Genomic DNA, 23,830 nt, shown 5'->3' on the forward strand with positions numbered 1-23,830 from the left:
TGCTGCTTGGCCTGCTGTGTTCATCCAGCCCTGCACCTTGTTGTCTCATATAGATTAACAGTTTATTGAACTCAAAATCGTGACATTTTTAATATTGAACAAATGAACACTCTTTACAACAATTATATTACTTCTATTTGGCTGTAAGAAGGAACTAACATCACACTCCCTAGAAGAGTATCCAATCTGAGATTACGTCCAGGCACATTTTGGCATCAAGTGCTCCTGGCTAAGACTGGCATTTTACATTTTTAATAAAGAGCTTACTGCTTAATTCAGGACCCCGTGTGGGGAAACAGATACCGAGGCATTGAGTCTGCTCTCACCAATGTCGAACTATTGTTAACTATTTCTCTGTTAAACCCCTTTCCCAGTCCATTGTCACTAAACTGTCCTTGTTCCTTTTGTAATTACTTTTTATTGATTAGTACACGGGTTTAGCACAGTTGTTTCCAATCCAAGTTTCGTACTCTGAGTGAATGATAAATTCTACCATATTTTGGTCCCTGCTTATTAAACCTGCCTCATTACACATTGCCAGATCTAAATTAGCCTAATCCCAGATTGGAATCACTATATATTGTTCTGAAACAAAACTGTCCTGAATACAGTCTACGAAGTCTTTATCGTGGCTGCTTCAGGCAATTTCATTTTTTTTTTTTTCTGTCTTTTTCAAGATTAAAGTTATTCATTGAATTTTTGCATGCCCTCATTATCTCCTGGTTTACTGTGTTACAGTATAGCTGTTACCAGAGACTACTCCCATCAGTGTCTTCTTCCCCTTATTTCTTACCTCCACCCATACGGATTTTCCATATACTGATCCAATAGCATTTCTTGCTATTGTACTTATTCCATCATGTACCAACAAGGCTCCACCACCCTTTCCTTTGTCCTGTCCTTTCAAAAAGTCACATTCCCCTGAACAGTTAGGTCCCAGCTCTGGTCTCTGTGTAACTGTCTCCATAATTCCTCTCTAGCCCCAAGGTGATGTCCCTAACCCTAGCACCAGGCTGGCAACAGTCTTTGGGACCCCTGCTCACAACTACAGATAACAGTTTGTACAGATTTAAATAGATTACACTGTCCCCGATCACAACGATGTTCCTATTTCATCCCCCTTACTTGAATGGCTCCCCTGTCAAGGTGGTCTTGTAATGCAGTGAGTAGCACCCTACCTCTTGAGCCAGAACTTTCTGGTTTGAATCCTAATCCATGGCTTGATGGCCATGGAAGGTATGTTTATCGTGCAGCCAAATCTGCCAATGCTTCCAACACACACACACATGGCAGGTGGTAAGGTCGGGAGAGATTCCTGGTCACCCATTTAATAGAGGAATTGGAACATCTACCATCATGACCTCCAACATGTATATAATATCCTGAGGGGTCATCACAGGGTTGATGTGAAGAGGATTTTTCTTCTTGAGGGAGAATCTGAGTTTGAGTTTAATTTATTGTTGTCACATGTATTGAGACAGTAAACAATAGTTTTTGTATGCTGTTCAGGCACATTGTATCATACAAAGTGCATCAGGGTAGCAGAACGGAGTGCAAAATACAGTATTACAGCTGCAAAGAGGGTGCACAAACAGCATCCAGAACTGGAGCCACTCTTCAAGAATTAGGGTTCCTGATTTTAAAATAGAAATGAAAAGTATTTTCATTTCTGAGGGTCACCAGTCTTTAGAATTCCCTTTCTGAAAAGGCGATGGAAGCAGAGTGCTTTGAATATTTTCATTGGTGATTCTTCTTAAGCAAGAAGCTGAAAGGTTAACAGGGTAGACAGGAATGCAGATTTGAGGTAACACTCACATTTTCTGCATGTATGATTGATTTTTTTATATAAAGAACCTTAATACAAAATTGAAATAATGACTACTAGTGTTTTTAAATCACTGTACGTAAATACTGAAGTTGTGCTCTGCTTGTTTCTTTTAGCTCAGAGCTGATGTGACCCCAAAAACTGCAGGTAAGTTCCTGAAACTGACTATATTGAGATGAAGCAAGTTTGTTATTTACATGTGTGCTAATACTCTGAACAATTTTGTTGCAGAAAATTTTCGTGTACTGTGCACTCATGAGAAGGGATTTGGTTACAAGAACTCAACGTTTCACAGAATCATTCCTAACTTCATGTGCCAGGTGAGGCAGCAGTGTAATTTTATGTTTAGTTGGTAATATCGCTGTCTGTTTGATTAAACGACTAATGACTTGTTCAACTCTCAACTGTTCAGGGTGGTGACTTCACAAAACACAATGGCACTGGTGGTAAGTCCATCTATGGAGAGAAGTTTGCTGATGAGAATTTCCAATTGAAGCACACAGGACCTGGTAACTTTTTTTTTAATATTCATTCACGGGATGAGGGCATCTCTCAATAAAGAGCTTGATCTGTTTCCATTGACTTTAAGGGTTATGTTGGGAAAGAAAGTAAGTGAGGAGAGAGTGGAAATAAAGATGAATTTGTTAAGGTGAAGAAGGGAAAATGTATTGTATTTTAAGAAAAGGCTCAAAGAAATGAATGGGGTACACGGCTTCCGAAGAAAGAATGGAGGCTGAAGTGTTTGACAACTGCAGGAGCTTTATTAAGGGAGGTGTTTGCTTTACAAGGCAACAAACTAGACTTGGACATTTCCCTCACATGGCTGATGTCATGTGATCATACTCTTAAAGTTACAGTCCAACATTCTTGCGAAATTCACAACATTCCTCCCTCTTTACATCAGCGGTTGCTGCAATGAAAGCATTTACAATATTTACAATCCTATATACAACAGTCAACAGGTAAGACGTTTCAGAGGACTTTGATTCCTATGAGGCTTTTGGCACACCTCGTATCTATCCATTTTTCTTTGTTTTTCTGGCGATTCTCTTTTCTCCAAACAACCTTTCGTGCTGGCAGTTCTGTTTCACATTCTACATCAGCAGTTCCTTTCTCTTCAATTTTCATAGTGTAATTCTTTTGATAAATTAATTTAGCACCTTGTTTACAATGGCTTTAGAAGTGTGTTTCACGTATATTTTCCTCAATCCTTCAGTGACTTGATGAATTTATCAGCATTTCAAAGAAGGATCGCTGGAGCCAAAACGTTGACTCTGCTTTCTCCCCACAGATGCTGCCAGACCTGCTGAGTTTCTCCAGAAACTTTTGTTTTTGTTTCAGATTTCCAGCATCCGCCTGCAGTTCTGTTTTATTTTTGAAAAATTATCAATTTGTTCACAGTTCCTTGCTGAGATATTTCAAATGTATAACTTTCTAATTTTTGTCATCCTTTAACCATTTCACTAAAGAATCAGGATTAGAAGTTTTTACCGCTCAGTAAAATCTCTTCACCTATTGTCACCATCAAGTTCTTAAATTGCTTTGTGATTTCTGCTGGTTTTTCTTTCACCATCAATGTGACTTTTGAGTTAAGTTTCACGCTGGAAAATTACTTATCCAGTATCTGAAGGAGCTTAATATTAAAGTCATATATTTTTGCCTCAACTTGTTCATTGCCTTCCACTAACAACCCATTTACAGTCCAGCAATATTTATCACTGTATTTAATGCATTCAAAAGATCTCTTTTCACCTTTATTTGTGCGTTGAACTTCGGTCTGATTGCATAAGGCACTGATCTAGATACCTTCTAATCAACCTGATCAGAGGTGTTATTACACACCCCTAGGGCAGGTGGGTCATGAACCAAGGTATTCCAGCTGAGAGGTAGAGACACTACCAGTGTGCCACAAGAGCCCTGTTTTGGAGTTGGAGGGAGAAATAATGTATACACATCCATGGTGCCCACCTCTCTCTAAATTAGGTGGTTCTCCATATTTTCTAATCGACCTGTTATTACACATCTCTGGAGCAGGTATGACTTGAACCTGGGCCTCTTGGCCCAGCAGCAGGGACATTACCACAGGAGCCTCTGATTAAAGTACTGTTCTCACCTTTTGCTTGATTCTTCTCCTTGATTTTCAATTTGACAGATTTTTCCCATGCTTCCCAGATTTCCATTGAAAACAATGGCAAGTTTGCTTAGAATTTATCATTTTTAGAATTTTCCTTGGATCACTCTCAGAATCTGACAAGCAATTTGTTTCAGCCTAGTTGAGTTTGATTTTTGTCCAGCTACTTTCTTCCCAATACAGATGGAAGATATCCTTTGACAACAAATCTGCAGGCTGACCAGATAACTGAACATTCTTATTGCTACAATCCCTTAAAGACATCAATTTGCCTGTGTACATTCTTAGTACACTTTGTGCTACAACTGTGAAAATGTGACTCGTCTGCTTCTGATACATCTATCAATGAAACCGCCACTCCTGTGTCTACCTCCATTTGATACCCATTTGCAGTTCAATAAGGGAATGATCCAGTGTCGGTTGGTGTCTCCAGCGATGACCAGTGTGCTTAATAACAGCTTCTCAATGGACTGAGATTCTGTGCTTTTTCACGTGCCCCTTTTTTTGTACCATACTTTTGTCCTCCTTCCTTTTGGTTTTGGTACTTCTGCTGTGTTGTTCATGTTTCTTCCTCAACCGCCTGTTCAATCTGCCATTTTTTTTTTTTGGCTGCACTTTCTGCATACAGCTTCTTCATACCAGTAACTTGTTGCTGCGTAAGCTTTTTTTTTCCACAACGATGACAGTTTTGAGCATGTGTTGGTGCCCGTATCTCAGCTGTCATACTCTAGCTGTTGAGCTTCCTTGGCTGCTATTTCCAATGCTTTCTTAAAGTCTAGGTTCCTCACTGTTTGTGGTCTTTTCTGGATTACTTCACGTTTTAAACCACACACGAGTCTGTCTCTGATAGCATCATTTAATTTGTCTCCAAATTGGAAGTATTGTGCTAACATCTTTAAAGTTGCTATGAGCTGAGAGATAAATTCACCATTATGCTGGTTTCATTTGTGGAATCTAAATCTTTCAGCAATCACCAATGATTTTGGTGAAAAATGGTTCTGTACAATTCCAACTGTTTCTTCATAAGGTTTTGGAATCCAGCTTTTCTGGCTGTATCAGACTATTCAGAAGGTTGAAACATTTTTCCCTCCATAATACTGAGGAACACAAGGACGACTGTCTGCTTCAATTTTGTTAGCTTCAAAAAAAAATGGAATCTCAATGTAGGAGTTATAGCTGTCTGTGTTTTAATCAAATGATCCAATTACACCAAAAGTTCGTAATTTTTTTTCATTGGAAAGGGCCTGCATAGCATGATGTAGCACCAACATTTCAGCAGTAACTTTCTTCTTCCTATTTAAAACAAGATATGCCTGAGGCTGCCTATTTCATTCGAGTCTGTCCCCCACCTCAAAACATTTCTCCCAGAATCTAGTCTACTACGTTCACTGCTCACAATGTGGTCTACTCTACATTGAGGAAACGAAGCAAAGACTGGGTGACCACTCCACAAAAGTTGCTGCAGCATCTGTGAAGAAAAAAATCAGAGTTAATGTTTCGGGTTAGTAACCCTTCCTCAGAACTGATGGTGGCTGACGTTCTGCTCACAAAAAAGACCCTGAACTACCTCTTGCCTGCCACTTTAACGCACCACCCTGTTCCCTGGCCAACATCTGTCTCTGGCTTGCTGCAGTGTTCTAGCGAAGCTCAATGCAAGCTGGAAGAACAAGACCTCATTTTCTGCTTGGGGATCCTGCAACGCTCCGCACTCAATATCGAGTTTAATAATTTTAGGACCTAAACTCTCCCATGTCCCAGCCCCCTACCCCACACACCAGGCCTTGTTGTCATATATCCTGTCATTACACGCCACCTATTGTCAGTCATTAGAACATAGAACATTACAGCTACGTTAATAGTCCCCTATTCACCCTCTCAGCCGGATTGTTATCAACTCCTTTGTCCAACTGCTCTTCTCTCTCTTTAGGCTCTATCCTATCATTTACTCCCTACCCCACCCCTTACCTATTTTCTGTATATAAACTGACATTTTCCCAACCACCATCAGTTCTGAGGAAGGGTCACTAACCCAAAACATTAACTCTGATTTTTTTTCTTCACAGATGCTGCCAGACCTGCTTTTCCAGCAACTTCTGTTTTTGTTTCAAAACATTTCTGCCAAACGCCTTCTGCACTGTTCACCTTATCTGTGAGCTGAGTTCATTTTCTTAACCGACTGTATCTGCTTTAACGCAGCAATGGCATCTTTTGCGGAACAAAGATACTTTGGGGTGCAGGTTCATAATTTCTTGAAGTGGAGTTGCAGGTAGAGAGGGGAGTGAATAAGGCTATAGGTATGCTTGCTTTTGTTGGTCAGTGCATTCAGTACAGGAGTTGGGATGTCATGTTGTGGTTGTACAGGACATTAGTTAGGCCACTTTTGAAATACTGCATTCAATTCTGGTCTCCTTACTACAAGATAGATATTAAATTTGAAAGGTTCAGAAAAGATTTACAAAGATGTTGCTGGTGTTGGAGGGTTTGAGCTAGAGGGAAAGGCTGATTAGGCTGGAGCTCTTTTTCCTGGAGTGTCGAAGGCTGAGGGGTGACCTTGTAGAGGTTTATAAAATCATGAGAGGCATGGATAGGGTGAATACCATGGTCTTTTCCCCAGGGGAGGGGAGTCCAAAGCTAGAGGGCATAGATTTAACATGAGGGGAAAGATTTGAAAGAGTCCTAAGGGGCAGAGGCTGGTGCATGTATGGAATGAGCTGCCAAAGGAAGTGGAGGAGGCTGGTACAATAACAATATTTAAAAGGCATCTGGATGGGAATATGAATAGGAAGGGTATAGCGGGATATGTACCGAATGCTGGCAAATGGGAAAGGTTAATTAGGATAACTGGCATGGACGAGTTGGATGGAAGCGTCTGTTTCCGTGCTGTACTACTGTGACTGAGACTGACCTTTCCTGTGCAAAGTCACACCTCCTACCATTAATAAGTCCATACTTTTCCAAATGTGAGTAAATTCTATCCTTAAGAATCTTCTCTAGTTGTAAGGAAATTACTAATGTAAAGCTCACTTACAGGCAAACTACATGTGCAGTTTCCCAGATTATCCATGTTGCCCTTCTGAAATAAAGGAACAATTTTGACCATTCTCCAGTTCTCTGGGACCTCGCCTGTGACTAAAGATGACATACAAGTATTAATGCTTTTTAAAACACTCAACATCACCACTTTTTTCTTTAATGTTGACATGACCTAGAATATCAACACACCCTTCCCGAGACTCTCAATCCACTATGTCCTTCTCTTTTGTGAATATCGATGCAAAGTATTAATTAAGGACCTCACCTAGGCCTTCCAAATCCATGCATAAATTCCCTCCTTTATCCGTGAATGGACCTACCTTTTCCTAGCTACCTTTTTGCTGTTGATTTACGTATAAAATGCCTTGTGATTCTCCTTAATCCTTTATGCCAAAGGCATTTCATGCTCCTTTTTGTTCTCCTGTCCTTGTTTGAGGTCTTTCCTGCTATCTTTGTATTCTTCAAGACCTTTGTCTGTTTTCAATTTTCTAAACCTTACTTGTGCCTCCTTTTCCTTTTTGACTAAACTCTCCATTTCTTTTGTCATCCAAAGTTCCCAAATCTTACTGTCCATATCCTTTATTTTCACAGGAATATGCTGGTCCTGAACTCTAATCGACTGGCCTTTGATTCACATGCCAAATGTGGATTTACCCTCAAACAGCTAGCTCAATCTACATTCACCACTTCCTGCCTAATATTGTTGTAGTTAGCCTTCCCCAAATTAATACTTTTTACCCAAGGACTATACTTGTCCTTATCCATAAGTAAAATTATGATCACCGTTTCCAAAATGCTCCCCCACTGAAACTTCGATCACCTGGACTGGCTCTTTCCCCGATAGCAGGCCTCATATGGCCCCTTCCCTAGTTGGGGTATTTACTTATTGTTTCAAAGAAATCATTCTGAACACGCCTAACAAATTCCCCCTCATCTAAGCCCTTGGTACCAAACGAATCCCAGTCAATATAGGGGAAGTTAAAATCATCCACTACAGCAACCCTGTTGTTTTTAGTTTTTCCATTATCTGTCCCTCTGTCACCTGCTGGCTAATAAGAGGCACGTAGTACAATTTCATTAAAGTGATTGCACCCTTCCTATTCCTGAGCTCCACCGGATGGCCTCACTGGATGAGCCCTCCAAGGTGTTCTCCCTCAGTACAGCTGTGATACTCTCCCTTATCAGTTATGCAACTACCCAACTCTTTTACATCACTCTCTATCTCACCTGAAACATCCAGATCTCGGAACGCGAAGCTACCAGTCTGCCCCAAGTCTCTAATAGCTACAACATCATAGCTACAGGCATAAGTCCAAGTTGTAAATTCATCCGCCTTACCTGTCATACTCCTCGCTTTGAAACAAATACACCTAAGACCGCTAGTCTTGCTGTGTTCAGTAACCTTTCCCTGTTTGTTCTTCCTCTTAAGGCTTGCTGACCTTAGTCTCTGACTCCTCCTTGGTCATTTTACTTGCTGTTCTGCTGCTATGGTTCCTGCAGCCATGCCACACTAGTTTAAACCCTCCTGAGCAGCAAACCTCCCTGCTAGGAAATTGGTGCCCCTCCAGTTTAGGTGCAAACCGTCCTTCTAGTACAGGTCCCACCTGCCCTGAACACGTCCTATTGATCCACACACCCGAAGCCCTCCCTCTTACACCAGTTCTTTAGCCATTGAATTTAAATTTAAATTTAATTATCTTCCTATTCCTAGCCTCACTGGCAAGTGGCACAGGAAGTAATCTTAAGATTACAACCCTGGAGGTCCTGATTTTCAACTTTCTACCTAATTCCCTTTGCAGGACCTCATCTGTCTTTCTGCTTATGTTGTTGAGTACTAATATGCACCACAACCCCTGGCTAATCACCCTTTGTCTTCAGAATATCCTGCGCCCACTCAGAGACTGTCTTGGCACCAGGGAGGCAACGCACCATCCTGGAGTCTTGCTTGCAGCCACAGAAATACTTATCTGTGCCCTGACTACAAAGTCCCCAACCAGTACTGCTCGCCTAAACTTCGACCCTCCCTGCTGTACAACAGTGCCAGTGATGGTGCTGTTGATTGGCTACTGCTGCTGCTTTATGCTGAGAGGCCATCTTACTTCCAGTAGCATCCAAAATGATATACCTGTTTGAGAGGGAATGGCCACAGGGGACTCCTGCACTGCCTGCCCGCCCACACTTCATGGTGGTCCCCCAACTCTTCTCTGCCTTTGCATCCCTTACTGGTGGTGTGAGAATCTCGCTAAGCGTGCTATCTACGACATTCTCAGCCTCATGGATGATCCATAGTGAGTCCATCCACAGCTCCTGCTGCTCTATGTGGAAAATCAGAAGTTCCAACTGAGCACACTTCCTGCATATGTAGTCACCACAGACTCTGAAAGTGTCGCTGACTTCCCACTGATTGCAGGAGGAGTATTTCCTGGGGCCAAGTTCTCCTGCCGTTTTGAACCTAATCAACTAAATCAAACTTATCAACTACAGATGACAACTCTAGTCTCTCACTCCTGCTGTCTACTCCTGGCAGACTACACCTACAAAAACTATATCTCTCTCCAGGCTCTACTGACTTAGTTATAGAGTCATTGTGCTCAATTGAGGAGACTGACTCATTGATAAGATCATGCTGACTTGGAAAGTAGGCTGAGGGAGTCTAACTCTCATTTAAGCAACCAAAATTCAGTGCTGGGTGTGAGTAAATACACCGTATGGAAACTGATTACTCAGGTATAGGGTTGTGGTATTTGTTCAGTTGTGAGGTGTAAGACAGGGAGGGATCAAACATTTAGATAGAATGGAGAAATTGAATGGGGAGTTGTCTTTTTTGGCTCAGTGTAAAGGATTCTTTTGAGTTACTGGTATTAAACCTGAACTTAAAATCTGTTTGTTCAAAATAACACAAATCATTTCATTTAAAGGGTGCAATTGAATTGCAGTGTTCCCTTTAATTTCTTGCTTGAGCTTTCAAACAACAAGTCTGTTGACCTGTCCAGGTTCTTCTGCTGTTTTCACTGTTTCTAATATCGTGGAAGGACAATTTGCCAAGTGCCTAGACGATCAATCTTTTCTTGAGTTTCACTTTGGCTGAAGTCAGCGCCCACATGGTAGTGCTGCTGAAATGGAGAATATGGCAATTGTAAACCAGGGATAACTTAACTGGAGGAGGTATTAACTGGTACAATGGCAAAATCCACATCTTGGTCAGCATGTTATGCATTGTGGTAATGTTCACCAGAACAGTCTGAGATACTGGGTGGGATCGGGTGATTTACTGCCACCAATTCCTCTTACCGGTATTGCTGAGTTACTGATAGAACGCATGGAAGGATGTCCAAGCAGTCTTCAGCAGGATGTTGTCTCTGTCTTGAAAAACAATAAAAATTTGTTACATGTTATCTAACAGCATGTTACAATACATCTGGATTATGTGAAAATCCATAGTAAGACCTCAGGCTTTGCTTAAAACTGACTGCTACAAAACACATTGCTTTGGTAACAAACATTGAACTGGTTAGCTCCTTGCAGACATCGAATTTTATGTCCTTATGAACGGAGTTTGTTTTATGAAGCCAGTTAAGCCTTTCAGGCACTCAGTGCCTTATGCAACAGGTACCAAAAACAGAGCAAATTGGACCATTTTCTCCTGCAGGGGAAACCAATATTTTTCATGTTTTGGGATTGACTATGTTGATGTGAGTTGAATTGTTCCAGCTCTCTAACCTATTGTGTCCAGTCAGCTGCTTCTCCACTGTGAATACATGGCCAATACATTGGGCCTCAGCATTCTCAATGCCTGATTTAAGTCCGTCCATCTTGCTCTATGCTTATCCATTTTCAAAATATGCATGTGAATGTACTTCCATTACCAGGTCTAGTCAACTCTTCAAGCCTCTTTCCTCCTACCCTAAATCACTGTCACTGTTTCTTTCCTCCAAGTTGTTCATCCACATCCAAAAATATAACCAAGATAATGAATTTAAGTACAAATTGTACAGGAAAGAGGAATGTGAACATATTTCTGGAATGCTTACTTTTTGTAATCTTACTCTTGCAGGTATTCTTTCCATGGCCAATGCTGGGGCAAATACAAATGGTTCCCAGTTCTTTATCTGCACTGCAGAGACTAAATGGTAAGTTCATGTATAGTTAAATTCTCATTGTAATTTTTCACTGGAGGATTTGGTGCTCACCACTGTTCTTGAATCTTGAAGGTTGAATGGAAAACATGTTGTCTTTGGTTCTGTGATTGATGGAATGGATATTGTGAAGAAGATGGACTCATGCGGCAGCAAAGATGGCAAACCCACAAAGAAAATTGTCATTGCTGATTGTGGACAGCTGCCTTGAGTTTTTTTATTTGCAAACTGAATTGTAGAATTTAAATAAAAGTCATTTCTGTTTCTGCTTGTATTATGTGGTTATAAAACCAAATTGATTTATGTGCATTCTCATTCCGCAGATACCAATTAAAATGCCACAGTTGAGTGCTGATTAGAGACCAAAAATGGGATTTAAACATAGAAGGTTGGGCATGGTTGTGGTGTTTAAATTAAAATTTTGTATCTATCTTTTCCAAAGTGGGTGATGCTTCCCAGACTATGGTGACAGAAGAAGAAACTCTGTCACAAAAAGGGTTCAAAATTGATTAAAGGAAGAAGTGTTAGGCTGTAGGTAATTGAAGTTGACAAATCATTGGGACTGGATGAAATGGATCCAAGGAAAATGAAGGAAATGAGAGTGGATTGCAGGGACATTGACTGTAATCTTTGCCTGGTCTGGACTTGGGTGAGGTGCCAGAAGACTGGAGAATTGCAAACATTACAGTCACCTTCAAGAAAGTTTGGAAGATAGATAAACCCAGCAATTACAGACCAGTTAGTCTAACTTCAGTGGTGGGGAAGCTTCTGAGATATTACTAAAACATAACTTTCCCTTTATAAATATGCTGAAGTTTTTTTGAAGAGATAGGCTTGATGAGGGTAATGTTGTTGATGTGTACATGGACTTCCAATAGGTGTTTGATATGGTACTGCACAAAAGACTTGAAGAAAATTATAGGCCATGGAATAAAAAGGACAGCAGCAATATGAATACAAAATTGACTGAGTGATAGGAAACAAATAGTATCAATGGATATTTTATGGGAGGAAGGTTTGTAGTGTTGTTCCCCAGGGGTCAATTTTGGGATCTTGAACATTAATATAATTAGGAAAAGCAGTCTTGGTGTGCAGAGGATAACTTCAAGGTTGGGTTTGACACCAACTTAGAAGCATTATAAACTGCTCTCTACTTCTAGCTTTTCACACACCCCTGTCTTCAGTTGTGTCATCCCCAGCTACAAATTTCCTCCCTTAACCTCTCCTAACATTGAAAATACACACCATCTCTCCATAGCAACTGATTTATGACACAGCTTGTCTGACATTTATTACTGGATGAGCTGAAATTTTATCCACTTAAATAAGCTACTGACCATTTCAGCATGATCTCCTTCCATCTCCAACATTGCCTGATTCTGACCCTGGCTCAGCTCATTTGTTGATGAAATCCTTGTCCATGGCTGTATGAACTCTGGATTTGATCATTTTAATTCTATCCTGCCAATTTCTCATTTTCTGCTCTATGTACTTTACTTCCGTTTCCTTGGATTACCACCTTGTTGTGGAGGAGAGTGTTTCACTGATTCAGAGAGCGAGGCTGTCAGCAGTTTTCAACCTCTGGCAGGACCACCCATGATGTTAAGGTCAGAGGGAAGGAACTAAATAAAGCATAATCCAAAACAAGTCCTCACTGGCGATTCAGATGCAAAACGTCGGTGATATCAATGACTGTGACAGCACATGAAGGCTGCAGCAGCAGGGAGATTCCCAGTCATCAAGGTTTCCTTGCCGCTAAAACTGAATCCACCATCTGCCAAGGACCACGTGTCTGCTGCATTGCGATAGGATTCCCACGTTACAAGATGTTCAGCAAAAAAGCATCAATCTAGAGTAATTCAACACTACACACAGACACACACACACACATACACATAAAACACAAGCCCTGTGGTGAGACGCAAAGGGACAGAGATGAGTGTTTGGAAATCCCTAGCTTTGGAATGGCACATACGCAGTGGATTTTGACTCAGTCATTTCACTCTTCAAACAGGAACAGGAGAGCATTGACAGCTTTATGACTGCACAGCCCTCTTCAGAATCCACACTGCTCAATCCGCATTGGGGAAGGAGCTAGAAAAGGTGCCCTAAATACAGTCAGTTGCCTCTTTGATCTGGCTGGAAACTGCATTCAACAAGCTCAATCATTTGTGGTCTAAAAACCAAAGTCAAACTCAATCATAGAACTTGGATTGCATGAATACTCATGGATAATCAGCAAAGCAATCGGGTGCCAAGAACTGCCCCTGTTGCCTATGCACTTAGGTACTTGAACACTGATATCGCTTCCCTGCAGAAGACTAGTGAAGGGTAGCTGAGGGACAATGGCAGTGGTTACACGTTCTTCTGGAGGCATAATGCTGAGGATCAACCCAGGAGGCATGGAATTGGATTCACCATGAAGAACAATCTCAAAAACCACCCTTGGAGCTCCTTTTTGGTACCACCAGTCACTTTATGACTCTCCATCTGCAACTTAACAAGAACCAGAAGGCAGCAGTCATGAGTGCCTATGCCCCAACATTTCATGGCACAGATGAGACCAAAGAAGGCTTCTACTTCATCCTTCTCACCAACATCCCTAAGGAGAATAAAATGATCCTCTTTGGGGATTTCAAGGCCAGGATTGGAAAGGACTCCCAACTGTGAAAAGGAACCTTTGGAAAGGGAGGATTTGGGAATCTCAACTCCAGCAGAATCCTCCTGTTCATCAAATGTGCAGAAGACCAGCTGTTCTACCAAAAAGACAAGTACAAGACTTCTTAGATGCATCCAAAATCAAAGCACGGGCACATAATTCAACATGTCATAAATCAATCCAGAGAATAAAAGGATGTCCTCATTACCAAAGCAATGACCAGGGCAGTTGACTGCTGGATAGACCATCTGCTCCTCTATGTCCATCAAATGCCATCAGACACAGTTGACGACAAAGAAATGGTTCGGAAAAAAGCTCAACATTAGCGACTTCAAAAGCCAAGCAGATTAGCAACCTTCCAACATCTTCACCAAAATCTTCAGAGTTCGTTTTAATGAAGTGAAAGAGCCATCAACTCATACTGTGAAGAAATAATAACTAAGATCAGGAAACACCAAGACTGGTTCAATGAGAATGACCCCATCATCTAAGTCATCATAGACAGAAGAGGAAAGTTCTGCATGCCTGGTAAAATGCCATTAACAGCAAGACAAAGAGGAAAACTCATCAAACAGCAAAGTCACAGTTACAAAGAAGAACATCAACCAAAACTGGACTGAAAAAGCCAAGAAGCTGCAATTTCTTGCTGACAAGCATGACACCCAGGGTTTCTTCAATGCCACCAAGGCAATACATGGGCCCAATACCTTTGGACTCAAACTACTGCAGAGTAAGGACAAAACGTTTTTCAGAGACACAGAAAACATCAGCCTCTGATGGAGAGAACACTTCAAAGAACTCGTAAACCAGGAATGAAATCATAGATGAGGAAATCCCCCAACTCCTTGTCAAAGATGACCTTGGACTCCAACCTAGTATGACAGAAGTCGAAGACACCATTAAACAAATGAAGAATGGAAAAGCCATGGGAGTGTACAGGATTCCAGAAGATATTTTCAAACTTAGAGGAGCAGAGCTTAACCATCATATATTAACTTTTACTGAAAATCTGGGTCAAAGAAGAAGAAATCTCAGGAACACTGCAGAGGAATCCCTCCGCTCCACCCCATCCATCACCGGGAAGATAATTGCCAGAATCCTTGCTAGGTACCTTCTCCCAATCTCTGAGGAAATCCTTCCTGAAAGCCAGTGTGGCTTCTAACCAAACAGTGGAACTAAGGACATGATTTTTACAGCTTGGCATCTCCAAGAAAAATGCCAGGAATAACATCAACCAACCACTCTACGTGGCCTTCATCTATCTGACTGAGGCTTTTGATTCAGTCAGTCAATCAGGAAATGCTAAAACCAGAGAAATTCATCAATACCCTCCATCTTCTCCATGACAAGTCATCAGTGACAATTCTCACTGAAGGTAATGAGGCAGAATCCTTAGAAGTCAAGACAGGAGTCAATCAGGGATATGTCATCATCCCTACCCATTTCTCCATTGCCCATTATACATCTTGTCAACAGCAAGCTTCCCAGCGGTGTGGACATTGTCTAGGGGATGGATGGGAAAAACTTATGAACTTCAACAGGTTGAAATCCAAGAAGAAAATGACACCAACATTGCTTGGGAACTTTAATATACAGATAATGTCATCACTGCTCTCTCAGAAGAGAATCTTCAAGCCTTATTTAACACCTTCGCAAAACCATGCCAAAGAATTGGTCTCAGCCTCAAGTCCTTTACCAACCCATGCCAGTGCAAGTTGCACGCCATCCTTCAATTAAGTACAAAGGAAAAATCCTCCCAATGTGAAACATTTCCTCTGCCTGGGGAGCCACCTTTCATTTAAGACTGACATCATTGTGGAGATTCAACACCCCATCCCATCTGCGAGTGCACCTTCAGACTGCGAAGGATGAGTCTTTGATGACCATCTGTGCTGTTACCAAGATCCTTGCAAGTAAGGCAATCATCCTTCTGACTTCTGTATGGCTGTGAAACTTGGACTACAAATAGATGCCACCTAAAGTAACTTGAGAAGTACCATCAACACTTTTTGAGACGGATTGTCAGCTGGGAGAATAGGCAGACTAACATCAGTGTCCTTGAAGCAACTAATAGCACCAGCATTGAGACCACCGTCTGAAACCAAGTCCGCTGTGCCAGCCAGAATATCCAAATTCTGACTGCCAAAGCACATCAGCTACATCCACCTCAAGGAAGGCACTTAAACAAAATAAGAACAAAGGAAGTATTTCAAAGACTCCCTGAAGGCTTGCCTTAAGAAATGCAACATAGATGTCAATGCGTGGGAGGCCCTCATTCAGAAGAAATTGACTTGGAGGAACTTCCTATAGGAAGGGTCACAATTCTTCAAGAATACCTGTTGGCAAGAGGAAATACTGAGAAAGGAACCGGAAAAATAAATGCTAATGATCAAAGCCAAGGACTAATTCCACCGCTCAGAAACACCTACAAAATGTGTGATTGGAGATATAGCTCTAGGATTGGGTTCATCAGCCACATAAAGGGCTCACAGAATCCATTCCTAGTGACATGGAACTTGCTAGGTAGATATACATACTTGTTAGCAAGTGATCGCCAATGACAGTAAACTTTAGCTCATCCAAATTATCGTGTCTCCTAAGCCTGCATAACGTCCCAACACATTGAGATAATAGGCACAATAATTATCAGAATTCATTGAACCTGGCATTTTGATCAGAAGGCTATAAAATGCCTCATATGGATCAAACCATCTCATAAATCACAAGACAAACTCAAAAATCCAGAGAGCTGATAGAAATACCCCCATGAGTTGCTGGTTTTTGTGCGAACATAAAACAATATAGATTATTCATTTATCAATATTTTTCCGAGTTTATTTAATCTCATTAAAAATAGAATACTGCAACAGAAAAAAATACAATTTTTTAAAAATCCCTCAAGTGTTAAAAAAAGGATTCACATTCCCTCCACAGCAGAATGACACAGCATAAAAGGGGGTCATCTAGCTACAGTGCTGCTGAATTGTAAAGCTGATCAATTTATTGCTTTCACCTCTTTTCCCAGTGCTCTGTATGCTTCCCTTCAATTATTTAACAAATTCCATTTGGAAGATTGTGTTAACTTCCATCAGCCTTTCAAGAAATACATTCCAAATCATTATCGTAGGTCACAAAAGGGAAATTAATAGAACAAATGCTGATAGAGTTTGATGTCAATCTAACATTTATAACTTAAGCCTTATTAGAAAGCAAGCCACCAAGAGCCAGTGAGCTATTGCATCTAGCCTGAATTAACACCAAGGCCAACACTTAACCCACTGAACAACCCAATGCCCCAAACCTTATACTTCAAGAACTCTGTTGTCTGAGCAAATTTAAGTCTTGAAAATAACATTTAGAATAGAAAATGTGAAATAGGAACATTTGCTTTACCAGAACCCCGACTAAAATGAAGGCCTCTCACCAAAAGCAACAGTTGAAGTGTGACAAAGCACAAAGCCCTCTTCTGCTAACCTTCAGACAGATTACTCACATCACTGGCAGCAGACAACAGTCCATATTCTTTATCTTCTCAGTACCTCTGTCTTACACATGGTTTGAGGCTCTCAGAGATGGCTTGTTGTCATCTTCCTGTCTTCACTGCCAGGCTTGCCTCTGACCATGTAACACAATGTGGCGGCTTCTGTTGGGCAGCATAGAGTAGAAATCACAGAAAGACAGACAATAAGACCAAGAGATCTGCTCACTTGTCTAAACCCAAGAAAAGACTTGTTTTTGAATGCTGATGAAAAAGTTGAAGATTTTAGAGCTCTCCCACAAGATCGTGAGTGTGACAACTTTTCCTTTGAAATTGTATTTCTAGCAATATGCTCGAGATGTCAAGATTTGCCATTAATTTACAATTCTTATCATTGTTTTCAATCACACCACAACCTCATTCCTCTCCACGTCATTAATCTTCTTCAGCCTTCTATCCCTCCACAATATGTATGCTTTGTTAGTTCTACCCTCTTGTTCATCCCCAGTTTTAAATGTTCCAACATCGGTGTACCAGGCTTGATGTTCTGGAATACCTCCATACACTCATTTCTACCTTAGTTTTCCTCCACTTTTAATATACTGCTTAAAACCTACACCTTTGGCCATCTGACCCAATATCTCCTGACGTTGCTTGGTGCCATACATGGTTTTATAATAATTCTGTGAAATACCTCGGGATAGTTTATTAAAGGTTCAATATATGCTGTTGTTGAGTTGACATTGTCTGAGAATATTAAAAGATGATATAATGGTTTTGCTGTAACCATTCACATCTCCTGGTATTTTGTTCTTCATTGCACAAGTAGCATCCTTATCAATCTTGTAAAATCCTCTTATTTGTCATATAATCACTTCAGGCTTTTCTTTCGTAAAGTAACCAAAAAGATTGATAAGGGCAGAGTATATATTGTTTACTTGAACTTTAGTAAAGCCTTTGACAAGGTTCTGGATGGTAGACTAATTTAGAAAAGTTAGATCACATGGGATTCAGGTTGAGCTTGCCAATTGGATACAAAATTGGCTTTAACATAGGAAATGGGGATGGTGGTGGAGGGTTGTTTTTATTGCACTGGAGGCCTGAGACCAGAGAAATTTCACAGGATTGATATGGGTCTACTTTTGTCTGTCATTTATATAAATGATTTGGATGAGAGTATAGGAGGCATGGTTAGTAAGTTTGCAGATCACACCAAAATTGGTATAGTGGACAGTAAAGAAGGTTGTCTAAGATTACAAGAGGCTGAGGAGTGGCAGATGGAGTTTAATTTGGATAAATGTGAAGTATTGCATTTTGGTAATACAAACAAGGACAGGACTTACACAGTTAATGGTAGGTCCCTGGGTAGAATTGTAGAACAGAGAGATCCGAGGGCTCAAGTTCATAATTCTTTGAAATTTGTGTCACAGGTATATTGTGGAGATGGCCATGTAGGACTGGGGTGGACAAAGTCAGAAGTCATACAACATGAGGTTATAGCCCAACAGGTTTATTTAACATCAAAAACTTTCGAAGCGCTGCTCTTTCGTCAGGAAGCACACGTACGCTTCCTTCCACTTCACCTGACAAAGGAGCAGTGTTCCGAAAGCTTTTCGTTTTAAGTAAACCTGTTGGACTATTACCTGGTGTTGTGTGACTTCTGACGGTGTCACAGGTAGATAGGGTGGTTAAGAAGGCATTTAGCACACTTGCCTTCATTACTCAGACCATTCAGTTACAGATTTGGGAGGTCATATTGATGTTGTACTGGATGTTGGTGAGGCCTGTTCTGGAGTACTGTGTATTGTTCTGGTCACCCTGTTATAGGAAGGATATTATTAAACTAGAGAGAGTTCAGACAAGATTTACCAGGCTGTTGCCAGGAATGAAGGGTTTGAAATTTTAAAAAAATAGATTGGAAAGCCTGGGACTTTTTCCACTGGAGTGCAGGAGGTTGAGGGGTGTCATAGAGATGTACAGCACGGAAACAGACCCTTTGGTCCAACTCATCCATGCCAGCCAGATATCCTAAATTAATCTAGTCCCATTTTCCAGCATTTGGCCCATATTCCTCCAAACCCTTCCTATTCATGTACCCATCCAGATTGACCTTATTGAGATTTTTAAAATCATGAGGGGCATAGATAAAATGAACGGCAAGGGTCTTTTCCCTAGGATGGGGGGGATGAGAGGAGAAAGATTTAAAAACGACATGAGGGGCGACTTTTCTCTTTTACACAGAGATTGGTTCGTGTGTGGAATGAACTGCCAGAGGAAGTGTTGGATGCAGGTACAGTTACAACATTTAAAAGACATTTGGGTAAGTTCGTGAATAGGAAAGGTTTGGAGGGATATGGGCCAAATGCGGGCAAGTGGGACTAGTTTTAGTTTTGGAACATGGTCGGCGTGGAATGATTGGACCGAAGGGTCTGTTTCCACGCTGTATGAGTCTATGAATCTTGGAGCCTACAGCCTAGCCATTTTTCTTCATTTTTCAAGTGATGGAAGATAAAAATCTTACTGGCTAGCATTTCCTCATCCTGAATTGCCCTTGTGAAGGTGGTGAGCCATATTCTTGAACCACAGTCTATGTTGTGTGTCTACTCCCAGTATTGTTGCAAAGGGAACTGGGACCCGTTTATCCCATCACATCTGTGCTGGCTCTTTGGTACATATCCAATTAATCCCGTGGCCCCTGCTCTTTCTCAAACCTATATATTTTTTAAAAACTTTTAGATGCTTATAGAATTCCCTTTTGAAAGTTATGTAATCTGCTTCCACCATGCCTTCATGCAGCACATTCCAAATAAGAACTCAAGGTAAAAACAGTTCTCTTTTACCAATTACCTTGAATCAGTGTCATCTGATTGCCGATTCTCTCTTTACTCAAAGCAGTTTTTCCTTGCTTGCTTTATCAAAATCATTCATATTTTGGACACCTCTATCAAATCTTCTCTTAGCCTTCTTTCCTGAGGAGAACATCATGCCAGTCTCTTCACAATAACTGAAGTTACATATCAAGGCTTCATTTTTACAAGGCTTACCACCCTTCCTATGGTATGATGCCTAGAATTAAACAATAATCTGAGGAATAACCTGTCTTTTGTTATGGTTTCTCACAATTTCACTACTTTTATATGTTGGGTTTTAATAAAGCCAAGATTTGCAGTGTATTATGTACACATTACAAGGTTAACACATCTGGATAACTGCAGGCACAAATTGCCATGTGGGACTATGAAACAGTGGCAATAACAATGTTATTTTTATGATAAATGAAAAACAACATTTCCACAAGTAGGCTGACACACCCACCTCTATTTCATCTTCAGCTCTCTCAACCCCTCCACTGACTCTAAATTGCCAGAATGCTTCTCCAACATTCATTGCAAGTTCAGATATTTCTTCCAACTAAATATTAAAAACAACAGCAAACTTTGTTTAAAATTCATTCATAGGATGTGGGCATTGCTGGCCAAGCCAGCATTTATTGCCCATCCCTAACTGTCAGCGAGTCAACCACATTGCAGTGGGTTTGGAGTCACATGGAGGCCAGACCAGGTAAGGATGAGAGTTTCCTTCTCTAAAGGACATTAGTGAGCCAGATGGATTTTTAAAAGACATTCAGCAATGGTTTCAAGGTCATCTGTTGATTCCAGATTTAGAGTCATGGAGTCATACAGCATGGAAACAGACCCTTCGAACCAGCTAGTTCTCATCAGCCATTTTCCCAAACCAAACCAGCCCCACTTGCCTGCACTTGGCCCATATCCCTCCAAACCTTTCCCATTCACGTACTTATCCAAATATCTTTTAAATGTTGTAACTGCACCTGCATCCACCGCTTCCTTTGGCCGTTCATTCTACATATGAACCACTGTGTAAAAAAAATTGCCCCTCATGTCCTTCTTGTATCTTTCTCTCTCACTTTAATATGCCCCCTAGTTTTGAACTCACCCACCCAATGGATAAGACACTTTTTATTCACCTTATCAATGCCCCTCATGATTTTAGAAACCTCTATAAGGTCACCCCTCAATCTCCTGTGCTCCAGTGAAAGAAGTCCCAGCCTATCTTTATAACTCCTCAAACCCTTCATTCCCAGCAACATCCCAAACCCTTTTTTCTGAACCCTCTCCAATTTAGTAACATCCTTCCTATAGCAGGGTGACCAGAACTGTACCCAGTAATCCAGAAGAGGCCTCACCAACATCCTGTACAAACTCAAAATGATGTCCCAACCTCTATACTGAAAAATTCAAACCCTAGCATCTGCCATGGCAGGATTTGAACCTGAATGTTCTCTGCAGAACTGATCTCTAACCACTGATCAAGTTTCCTATTGCTTATCATTAAGATTGCCTATGCCCACCTAATACTATCATGGACTCCAGCGCCTCAGTTGATCTACTGCTGAAACCATCATCCATACTTTTGCTACATTAAAACCTGACTAATTCAACAAACTCCGAGCTGGTCTCTCAAGTTATACTCTCTGTAAGCCTAAGGTCATCTAAAATGCAGCTATTTGTGTCTACACTCTCACCAAATCCCATTCAGTCTTCACTTTGTGCTCATTAACCTAAACTGTTTCAGTTTAGCAAATCTCCATTTTAAAATTCTCATCCTCGAACTATAGCTGAAAAACTACACATTTTGTTGAAGGATGAGCACACAAAGAATAGCACTGACAACCAATTTAGGACGATCAGTCGGCTCACATGTGGTGCACTTGCATATTCTCCAATCATATATTAATAAGGCATGACAAAAACAAAGCTCAGCAGGTCTGGCAGCATCTGTGAAGGAAAAAACAGAGTTAACGTTTCGGGTCCGGTAACCCTTCCTCAGAACTGATGGTGGCTGGGAAAACGTCAGTTTATTTGCAGAAAATAGGAAGTTGGGTGGGATAGGGAGTAAACAATAGGATAGGGCCCAAAGAGAGGGAAAGACAGTTGGACAGACAAAGGAGTTGCTAACAATCAGTCTGGGAGGGTGAATAGTTGTTAATGGGGACTGTTAGTGACTAACAACAGGGGGTATGTAATGGCAGGCTATGTGATAACAAGGCCTTGTGTGTGGGGTAGGGGGCTGGGACATGGGAGAGTTTAGGCCCTAAAATTATTGAACTCAACATTGATTCCGGAGGGCTGTAGGGTCCCCAAGCGGAAAATGAGGTGTTGTTCCTCCAGTTTGCATTGGGCTTCACTGGAACACTGCAGCAAGCCAGAGACTGAGATGTTGGCCAGGGAGCAGGGTGGTGCATTGAAGTGGCAAGCAACAGGTAGTTCAGGGTCTTTTCTGCGAGCAGAACGTAGATGTTCTGCGAAGCAGTCACCAAGTCTACGCTTCGTTTCCCCAACGTAGAGGAGACCACATTGTGAGCAGCGAATGCAGCAGACTAGATTCTGGGAAATGCAGGTGAAGTGTTGCTTCACTTGGAAGATATGTTTGGACCCTTGGATACTGGGGAGGGAGGAGGTAAGTGGGCAGGTGTTGCACCTTCGCCAATTACAGGGGAAGGTGCCGTAAGGCTATGGGGAGGTGTTGGGGGTGAAGGAAGTGTGGACCAGGGTGTCACAGAAGGAATGGTCCCTGCGCAAGGCAGGCAACAGAGGGGAGGGGAATAAGTGTCTAGAGGTGGAATCTTGCTGGAGGTGGCGGAAATGGCGTCTGATAATGGTGTGTGTATGTTAATAAGGCAGTGTTTGCTGACACCAACAACTGTGGGCAACCATGTGCGCGTGCTCATTGGACAATTCATGGGTCCAAGCACTGACATCATCACATAGACTACGTGTGATGTTATACACTAATGTATTACTATGTGTGTGCGCAGGGAAGCACGTGTGATTTGGAGGTGAGCTTCGGTGGTGGGGAAGGGGATGCCGAACATACGATGCGGTTTGGTGGGGAATTCCCAGAGTGAGAAGGGAAGAGGAAGAGAACCTAAGGGCCCACAGGCCCTCTCCCACCCATCTCATGTCCTCATTCACCCAGCTCCTGGACTATCCTTGTCACACCCACATTCCCGACCAGGTTCTTTCTTCACCCCCAACAACCTTTATCACACCACCCCCTCAGTTCACTCCACCCCTCCACTTCCCAGGCGTTCCTCATGTCCCCACAGTTCCCCTCCCGCCAGTCCTGATGTCTCATCCCCACCTCCCCCTATTACTCCCAATCCAATCTCTCCCCTAACTCTGGGTATATTCCCCGAACTATGCACACAAATATGTTGGTGTCAGTAAACAGAGCCTATTAATAAACAGGGCCCAGTTCTTTTGCAACAAGCTTGGTTCAACTTAACAAAACAAAGCAAAGCAAAGCAAAACAAAAAAAAAGCAACTTAAAATAAGTAATAGCTATTTGCCAGTTCATTTCTCAGGGCAATGCCTTGCCCAATCAGTCAACCTGCCTGGTTCAAAATTTAAACAAAGCCTGGCAGCTAATTGTCAGTCATCATTAACATGTAAAAACCAAAAGAACCGCGGATGCTGTAAATTAGGAACAAAAACAAAGTTGCTGGAAAAGCTCAGCAGGTCTGGCAGCATCCGTGGAGGAGAAA

At 41.5% G+C, this 23,830-nt stretch overlaps 2 protein-coding genes across 2 annotated transcripts in view; both read left to right on the forward strand.

The window, feature by feature from the left end:
- The window catches only part of LOC109927752 (peptidyl-prolyl cis-trans isomerase-like), a 23,883-nt gene extending 12,484 nt beyond the window's left edge, over positions 1-11,399 (forward strand). The window contains exons 2-6 of the mRNA XM_020527759.2: positions 1,942-1,972; positions 2,057-2,145; positions 2,238-2,334; positions 11,044-11,119; positions 11,201-11,399. Coding sequence (XP_020383348.1) covers positions 1,942-1,972; positions 2,057-2,145; positions 2,238-2,334; positions 11,044-11,119; positions 11,201-11,336 — 429 coding nt within the window. The 3' untranslated portion in view covers positions 11,337-11,399. The remainder of the gene's footprint in view (positions 1-1,941; positions 1,973-2,056; positions 2,146-2,237; positions 2,335-11,043; positions 11,120-11,200) is intronic.
- An 11,678-nt stretch (positions 11,400-23,077) lies between these two features.
- The window catches only part of LOC109927753 (peptidyl-prolyl cis-trans isomerase-like), a 9,577-nt gene continuing 8,824 nt past the window's right edge, over positions 23,078-23,830 (forward strand). Inside the window, exon 1 of the mRNA XM_020527760.2 lies at positions 23,078-23,122. Within this exon, the coding sequence (XP_020383349.2) occupies positions 23,078-23,122 (45 nt within the window). The remainder of the gene's footprint in view (positions 23,123-23,830) is intronic.

Source organism: Rhincodon typus, chromosome 34 (assembly GCF_021869965.1).
Source record: "Rhincodon typus isolate 14 chromosome 34, sRhiTyp1.1, whole genome shotgun sequence".
NCBI classification, from domain to species: Eukaryota; Metazoa; Chordata; class Chondrichthyes; order Orectolobiformes; family Rhincodontidae; genus Rhincodon; species Rhincodon typus.